The following is a 9,121-nucleotide window of genomic DNA, read 5'->3' on the forward strand; positions in this document are numbered from 1 at the left end:
AATCACAAGACTGACAAATGCCAGTGTCAGAAAAGGGAGCTAGGTTTTCATACACCTGCACTGACCAGTTTTTGGACGTACGCTGTTTCTGAAAAGGGATGTGATTTGGGTCAAGGTGCTCTCTTCAGCTAAGAGCAATTTTAAGAGAGAAACTCAGCAGTTGAAAGCCATCAGCGACCAGCATCTGAGGGAATGGGTAAAAGATGGGATCTGGACAAAGCACCACAACGTCAATTGCCGTCCACACTTGTACTGTGACATCCACTTGCTTCACACAATATGTCAGCAGCAGCTTCTGCAGGATCGGATTGGTCTCTTTTCCAGGAAAATTGCAATATTAGATAGGTTCTAGTCACCCTTTCCTGGATGTTGTGGCTGTTTTATAGAAATGTAATTTCCCAGTTTTACTGTAATGGCACTCTTCTCTTTCCCAGCTCTATAATCTCTCCTTTGGTATAGTCTCTTGTCTGAAGTCCACTCCTGGGGGCAGGCCACAGTATTGGGGAAGGTGAGTGGGACAAGCTACAGCCCATGCTTCTGCAGCTGGTTGTGAGTCCACTACTAATCCTCATTGTCTTTTTTCCCAACAATCCATTCTAGGTATTCTCACTCTTAGCACATCTGGTGGTCTAGGCGTCCAACTTGGTAAGTGGAATAGACTTTCATCCTACGAGTTGTGAACTCCTCGTGACCACACCTTTCTCAGACCATGGCTATATCTTGTCCATTCACTATCATGACTGGGTAGAGAAATATCAAGAGATATTCCAAATGGATTACCTGGATATCAAATGCATTTTTTCTTCTTTAGATTTAGAAATCCTACCTTTTCCTGGTTATTATGTTTAATTATCCCCCATTAGGAAAGATGAGTTCTTTACTTGTTAATTAGTTTCTTAGCATGAAGAGCCTTGATCTTTTGACAAACATTTAAAAAATTTGACGAAGAAGGATTGAAAGTAATTGGGCAGTATCTAGAGCTTAAATGGGAGTCTTCCAATGTCCAATGGTGAGAGTGTTCTCTCTGTATGAGCCAGGATTTCCAGGCCAACAGATGTTATAATTTTAGGAATGAAAAATACAAATTCTTCATGTGGTTACAAACTATGATAAATAGGGCCACTCCTGCTTCCATGCCTTAGTTTTCAGACCCCTGTATTCTCTCTACTGAGAACATACTACTATGTAATGCTTGATAATTTAAGGTGAATAACACATCATGGATAGGTAACTATTCTCGTAGGAAAAGTAGAGTGGATTGATAGGTTCTTCTCTGAATTAACATCAACTGCCAGGGATTCTTACTGGTAAAGTGGGCATGACAGACGTCATATCTGGCAATAGTCGGATGGGTAACAATGTCTGGGTTTCAGACGAGGGACATCTAGGATAAAGTAGAACCCTAATTCATGAATTAAAAAATAGAGGTAATGTAGACAGTTTCAGGGTTCCAAATCAAAATGAGTTCAGGGTAGAATTTACCCTCATGAGAGTTCTGTATTATGACAAAGAAGTGGGTCTAAAACATTAGGATTAAGAAATTGAAGGGAAAGCCATAAATGGTGTATAATCAAGTTACTAAAGAATTTGGATATAGAACAATAGATTACTTGAGATTTCCTTTATTGAAAAGGCAGAGGTAGAGCTAAACTGGCATGGCCCAGTGGTTGAATGTTAACTTATGAACCAGGAAGTTGCCTTGTGATTCGATTCCCAGTCAAGGTACATGCCTGGGCTGTGGACTAGATCCTCAGTGGGGGCTGTGTGGGAGGCAGCCAATCAATGGTTCTTTCTCATCATTGATGTTTCTATCTCTCTCTCCCTCTCCCTTCCTCACTGAAATAAATAAAAATATATTAAAGAAAAAGAAAGAAAGCTAGAGATAGGTATGAAATGGTGCTTAAATATACTACTGCTACTATATAAGTATATAAACTTAACTCCACTGTAATACAGATACTTTAAAATTATTTTTTATTTTTTAATATATATTTTTATTGATTTCAGAGAGGGAGAGAGAGATAGAAGCATCAATGATGAAAGAGAATCATTGATTGACTGCCTTCTGCACGCCCCCAACTGGGGATCAAGCCCACAACCCAGGCATGTGCCCTTGACCAGAATCAAACCCAGGATCCTTCAGTCCACAGGCCAACGCTTTATCCACTGAGCCAAACTGGCTAGGGCTAATATGAATACTTTTATGACTGCATAAAAATATGAATGCATGAATCCAAACCCAGTAAAACATGAAAGTTAGCATAATGATTTATCCTTGAATCAAAATGAACTTCCCTGACTTGGTCGTCTGAAACTGCATGCTTCATCAGCATAGGCAGATATGTTATGGTGGAGAAGAAAGAAAGAGTGGAGTGAGTACAAGTTGACCAGTACTATCAATACTTTTTAGCTATATGTTCTGCTGGCTGTCTTTAAGGCAAAGGTGGAAATCCCCATAGAGGTAACGTCTTGTCATTTATTTATTTATTTATTTATTTATTTATTTATTTTTTTAAAATATATTTTATTGATTTTTTACAGAGAGGAAGGGAGAGAGATAGAGAGTTAGAAACATCGATGAGAGAGAAACATCGATCAGCTGCTTCCTGCACACCCCCTACTGGGGATGTGCCCACAACCCAGGTACATGCCCTTGACCGGAATCGAACCTGAGACCTTTCAGTCCGCAGGCCGACGCTCTATCCACTGAGCCAAACCGGTTTCGGCTTGTCATTTATTAATATAAAAATATAGTATGTCACAATAATATCTATAATAATAAAAGTGTAATATGCTAATTAGACCAGACATCCTTCTGGATGACCTTCTGGATAAAGCCAGCAGCCAGAGGGAAGCCTGGGTCCCAGGTGCCAGAGGGAAGCTGATGCTGGCAGCCGGGGGAAGGAAGGCCTACTCTTGCATGAATTTCGTGCATCGGGCTTCTAGTTGGTAATATAATAGAAAATAACAGTGAGAATAGCTAATATTATTAAGCACTTACTCTATGCTAGACAGTGTTTTGTGCACTTTACATATACTCATTTATTTAGTGTTTACAACAACTCTAAGATTTGTACTAGAATCATCTTATTTTGCAGATAAGGGAACTAAGATCTAGTGAGATTAATTAACTTGCCCAAGAATGACACTGTTCTAAGTGGTGTTGCTGGGAGACCTATTTCCAAAGTCCTTAATCTCAAACACTATGTTAAAATGCTAAATTCCTTTTATGAGATGGGAGCAGAGCATTCTACCTGTGATTAAATATTTTTAGGTTCCTAAGATGTAATAGTCTGCGAAAGCCTTACCAAGATTATGAAAGGAGAAGAAAATAAGATCTCTGACCTATCACTTCATGTGTCTTAGATCTGAAAAAAAACCCCAGAATATATCACAAAATTAATAGAACTGAGCAGGTGGCTAGCCTAAAATTTTGGCTAAAGTGCAACTATTCACAATGGGAAGTTGGTACAAATACATAGACCATTTGTACATAAACCTTTTTAAAAGTTGGCTTAAGAAATTAGATTTAATGAGTTTAGTACAAGTGAATTTCTCAAGAAAATAAAATTATCTGCCTTTAGAATAGTCATTTAGTCCCTAAACTCACAAATTTCTCAATGTAAAATGAGGGAGTTGAATTAGGTTATTGCTGAACTCTTTGCCAGATCAAAACTATGAATCTAGTGTTGTATCCTATATAATAAAAGGCTAATATACAAATTGGTAGTTACAGAAAAGTCAGGGTTATGTAAAGCACAGCCTAGCAGTGGTCGGCAAACTGCGGCTTCCGAGCCACATGCGGCTCTTTGGACCCTTGAGTGTGGCTCTTCCACAAAATATCGACTTCTGCGCACGGGCCACGAAGTTTCAATCTCACTGTACGTGCGTGCCTGCACGTGGTATTTTGTGGAAGAGCCACACTCAAGGGGCCAAAGAGCCGCATGTGGCTCGTGAGCTGCAGTTTGCCGACCACTGTCCTAGGGAATATAAGTCAATAATACTGTAATAACGACATGTGATGTCCGATGGGTGTGAGATTTCTGGGTGATCAGTTTGTAAGTTACATAAAGGTCTAATCATGGGGTTGCATACCTGAGACTAATAAAATATACATCAACTATAATTTAAAAATAAGAAATATTTTTTTAAAATCTCTGGTGATTATGAAAGTAAACATATTTTCTTGGCTCAAGTAAGAGTCAAAACTGTGGCATCTTAAGAAATGATAACATTCAAGTGAAGGTGATGAGCTAAGAAGCAGTCAGAAGTCACACACACAAGGAATTTAGGGGCAATTTAAAGTCAGAAAGCAGGATAATGATATGATTAATCTCCTATGATGTTTGAAAATCCTTGAAAATACCTAATAGGAAGCAATCATTCACTGATCCCCCCCCCCCCCCCCCCCCCCCAGAGAGCCTAGAGACATATGATGGCTGAGTGAATGTCTTCTAAGGTTCATTCTTTCTATGTAGTTGAGCTAATCAACGCTAGAACGTGAGGAACAGAATCGCCTATGCTGGGCTAGATGGGCCATGATTTATACATCTCAGCATTTTCTCAGAAGAAATCAGACTCACGAAATGGAAGTATCCAACCAGAACTTTATTATATTAATAATCACACATCGCAACTCCTCTCCCACCTTCACTACACTGTGCTTTCATTAGGTATCAATCTGGGAGCAGGGCGGAAGGGTGCGGCCAGATGAGAACATTTAAGAAACAAGCAATTCGTATATGTGTATATGGTTCAGTGCTGCTACTGCAAGGGAGTACAAAACCAGGCGCCGGGCACTGGAGAGAACACTACTTTTTCTGATCTCATTTGCGCCCTCTGAGCTGCCGGGCATAGCGATTGTAGGCTGCATTGTATCCATAAATCATGGCGTAGCGCTCGCAAAGTTTGTGGTCGTCACAGGCTTCCCGGTTGATCTCGTAGGCAGGCTTGGAGCGTTCTCGGATCCTAGGAAGTAGGGGGTGGGGTGGGAAAGAAGCCCAGATTGAGAAGTATAAAGAGAACGGAGAAATAAGCAAAAGGAGAAAAGAATATCAGAAAATATTGGCGAGAGATCCCACTTATCACAACCCCATATCAAGAGACCTTTGATCCGCCCGTGTGGCTCAGTGGTTGCACGTTTGGCCCATGAACCAGGTTAGGTTTCCTGGTCAGGGCACATGCCTGGGTTGCAGGCTTGATCTCCAGTAGGGGGCGTGCAGGAGGCAGCTGATCAATGATTCTTATCATTGATGTTTCTATCTTTCTCCCCCTTTCCCTTCCTCTCTGAATTAATAAAAAAATATATTTAAAAAAGATATTTGAAGAAGAGAAAGGAGAGGTGGAACAAGGGTCATGTTTCTTTTTCTCTTAGGGCGAATATTTTAAGTGAAAATAGAACTTTTCTTTCTGTCCTCTTTTTCATCCTCTCTTCCTCTTCTTTCTGAGTCGTTCACAAAATAGTCTAGAAATTCAGTTGTTTTCTGCATATTGTTTTAAAATTCTTTGATTTGAGGATACAATTAGAAATAATATTTATTTTGTAAAGAAACCTGTTTCTCACTCCATTCTGATCTGGGCTTCTACACTGGGAAAAATGACTTCCCCATCAAGTTTTGTTACCCACCTCTCTTGAGCTTTAGCTCTCCATCTCTGCTGCGAGGATATGAAGGTATTAGCATATCTCCTGTTAATGAAGGGACCTCAGAACAGAAGTAAATAATGCAGTTTTAGGGAAACAGTAGCTGAAAACATTTCCATGAGTAATCACTAACACAAATATGTTTGGGAGCTCAATAACTCACGCATTTCATGTAACTAGAGATATGCAAGAATTAAAGGGGAAGATAAGCATATTTCATAACCTGCCTGATCCAAAGAAAGTAATTACCCATACATGTGTCTTGAGACTTGTCACATTGGCCACTGAAATTTTGCTGGTTTTTGATCTTGGGCAATAACTTATTTTTCTTCAATTTTGGTATTCCTATTTTAGTGGGTTTTTAAAATTCTTTTGAGGAGACATTCTCTCTGTGATGATGACTTGTAAAGCGTGTCTTTAGTTTACTAGTAAATGAAAATTTAATCATGATAGAAATAGTGGACAAATTAAAAATGAGAGTGATATGTTACTTCCTCTTATACTCAGTCTTTATAAGTCTAGAAATTCAGTGGCATTTAAGCAATGTTGACATCTGTGGTCTCCCAGCTGACTTAGCCTCCAATTCTGTACTTTGCCATTTGTCATTACTCCTTGTTTTCCGTCTCTGTGGTTGACCTGGTGCCAACATAAAATTTCCAAATGAGGTTTTATGGCTCCTAAGTTGGTTGAGTGCAGTTTAAAGGCAATATTATACTGCTTCAAGCTTTAAAAAATTGCTCATTTGGCGATTTTTATAGTCATTGGATTTAAAATGTTACTTCAGTTTTCCAAAAGAGGCCCTCTTTTTCCTCCCTGTGGTACGTATTACCATTTTGGGTGATTAGGAACAGGGAGAGATTCTAGAATACATGAAGTTTAAAGAAGGAAGTCAAATATTCACTTACTGATTTCGTAGGATTCCATGCTTTCATGAGATTCTGAAATTAAAAAAAAGAAGATTCATTTTATTATTATTTACCACACATTGAAGTAGTATAAACATAGTGAAGGAAGAAGAAGGAAGAGTCAAAAAGATGTGAAGAGTATAGTTAACAGTATGGTTACTACACATTTCAGGGATTTCTGACTTGAACATTGTTTCTCTAGCTGTGTCCTTGCTGTGCATATGTCTACACTTCAGTTTCTCTGATGTTGAAGAAGCTGGTGAATACAGTCTTGGCTAAAATTTTCTCCAGGCTCTGGGGTCCTCACCCCAGTGAATTAAGACAATTTAAGTGCTTTTCACAAGCTCCAGAGAGCTGTCTTCCCTGATTAATCTGGGACTGAGAGGAAGATTGAGGAAGGGACAGATGGGCCTAGAAGACACCAGGTTTCTCCAGGCGGCTGGGCAGATGCTCTGCGGGGCTTTACCAAGACAGGCTGCTGGGAGGTTCCAAAGGCCTCTTAAGAACCTGTGTTCAATTGGCAGCCACAGAAACCACTGGCTCCAGCTCCCAGCTCCCACTGGGCACAATGCCAGTTCAGAGAAAGAACTGAGATGATGTCAAAGCAGAAGCTTTCTTCTTTCTAACACTCTCCCTCTGTCTACCTTCCCAGCAGGGAAATTTGGCAATAAGAGTCTTAGATGTGTAAACAAGTGAATTTGCTTGAAAAGTTCAAAATGAGGTAAAGAAATCAAATCCTCTGACACAGAGAACCTATGAATCATTTCAAGAGACAGAAGTAAAAAAAAAAAAAACAACAACAAAAAACCCAGACATAGTTGTTAATATAATTTAGGTTTAAGAACAGTTCAAATATCCAGATTATTGAAGCATAAGACTGAATAATCTAAATACTTTTGCTTCAGATTTCCTTTCACAAGCTTTGAACAGGCAGATATATTTAACAACATACGGAAAGCAGGCAAATTTTATCTTTTGACAATTGAAATGATGACATCTATTTTTCCCTGAGATCTTTTAAATGTAAAACTCAGATTTTTAGTGAATTCACCAAACACATGTAGTAAATTCATGAGACTGCTCGGTCTCTAGAGAGGGCTGTACCTAACACATCATGTGAAAACTGATGTTTTTAAAGGTAAGTGGCCTGACCAATATCCTTAACCAATTGTTACCAAAGTCTAAATAAACATCCTTAAAGATGAGACTCCAGGGCTGGGAATTTATATCTTTTTTTCTGAAATAGCCAAATTTCCAGGTGTACAGTGACTGACCATCGAAAGTGATGACCTGATAAATAGCATATAGTCTGGGTAGTTAGGATATAAAAAAGACGGGATGGAAGAGACGTGGGGCTTGAAACTTGGGATATGTTAAGTTCATGATACTTGAAGGTTATAACAGAGAAAGGGGCAAGAAGAGGAGGAGGGAGAGGAAAAGTCGAAGTAACCTGAAGTCAGACACAGACAAGAAAATCCAGAGAAACGGCAGGAGAAAGATTTCTCACCATAACACAAAGCTGCCACGGCCAGGGCCGCCAGAACAGACAGAAGCAGCAGGCTCTTCATGGTCTCTCCGTGGTCCTGGGTTGGCCTCACTGTCTGTGCTGCACGGTATGGAAGAGGCTCCTACAGGCTGTTCAGGAAAGGCTGTGTGGGGTTTTTATAAGAACTTGAGCAGCTGAAAGGGGAGGAACCAGTGGGTGGGGGCCGAAGAAGGTGGGGACTGGCTGGCACTAAAGTAGCACTGGGACTTTTCCCAAATATTCATTCCTTCCAGATACTATCTTCTCTGGGTGGGCAGTTTTCCCTCGTTCCTGGATGTGACTGTGCTATGGCAGGAGGCTGCGCTGGTACAGAAGCTGTGGCCACCCTAGGTTTGGGGCCAGATCTGGGCAACGGTCCACAGAGAAGGGAGTTGCCACAAACACGTGTTTGCCTTCCTAGTTTCTTCTCTGATCTACCCTCCTGGCCCTGACTGTGGGCCTTTCAGGTTTGGTCCCCAAACAGAGCCATAGTGTTCTGCTCGCTCCCCTAATGGGTGGCTGAGTGGTTCTGGGAAGAAAGGACTTCATTTTTATGCCGATTTAATTTAGAGTTATGATTTTTTTATTGATTTTTACAGAGAGAGGCAGGGAGAGGGAGAGAAAGATAGAAACACCGGTGACTTATGTTTCCAGTAAGGCTGAACTATCCGTCTGGACCAAACGATCGTTTGCCTGATGATACGCACCTTTTGCATTTTCAAGTGCTCAGTAGGACAGAGATATTCAGTGACCCTGTGAGTGAGTTCTGTTTCCTCAGTTGACTCCGCTATAACTTGCTCATCCAGTTTTGTGACTTGAGTCTAAACCTGTGCCCGAGTGCCCTCTCAGGGCTGGATATCTCTGATCTAGAGTGCAGCCAGGGTAAGAGGGCACCCACCTCTCACTTTCTGAAGGCATTGTCCTGACAATTAACAAATTCAGTATGCTTTTAGTGAGTGACGGATGAGATGCTAGGTACTGTGCTAGGGGCTATGGGGGAATCTACTGAGAAACAAGACGAGTCCCTAAGGAGGTAAGTAATAGCTACGT

At 40.5% G+C, this 9,121-nt stretch overlaps 1 protein-coding gene across 1 annotated transcript; it reads right to left on the reverse strand.

Moving 5' to 3' along the window:
* Positions 1-4,587: 4,587 nt before the first annotated feature.
* MGP (matrix Gla protein) lies at positions 4,588-8,206 on the reverse strand. Its single transcript, XM_059682282.1, has 4 exons — positions 8,054-8,206; positions 6,547-6,579; positions 5,627-5,702; positions 4,588-4,968 (listed from the first exon to the last, which is right to left on the reverse strand). The coding sequence occupies exons 1-4, from the start codon at positions 8,112-8,114 to the stop codon at positions 4,827-4,829; spliced, it is 312 nt and encodes a 103-aa protein (XP_059538265.1). The 5' UTR covers positions 8,115-8,206; the 3' UTR covers positions 4,588-4,826.
* Positions 8,207-9,121: the final 915 nt, after the last annotated feature.

This window comes from Myotis daubentonii, chromosome 2, assembly GCF_963259705.1.
Source record: "Myotis daubentonii chromosome 2, mMyoDau2.1, whole genome shotgun sequence".
Classification (NCBI taxonomy): Eukaryota; Metazoa; Chordata; class Mammalia; order Chiroptera; family Vespertilionidae; genus Myotis; species Myotis daubentonii.

What these genes read in the sequence shown, in the direction of transcription:
- MGP (XM_059682282.1), bottom strand. Translation starts at nt 8,114, where the DNA reads ATGAAGAGCCTGCTGCTTCTGTCTGTTCTGGCGGCCCTGGCCGTGGCA. An exon ending in CGTGGCAGCTTTGTGTTATG is followed by an intron (nt 6,580 to 8,053) that starts GTGAGAAATCTT and finishes TTTTAATTTCAG; the next exon opens with AATCTCATGAAAGCATGGAA. An exon ending in CATGGAATCCTACGAAATCA is followed by an intron (nt 5,703 to 6,546) that starts GTAAGTGAATAT and finishes TTCTGTTCTGAG; the next exon opens with GTCCCTTCATTAACAGGAGA.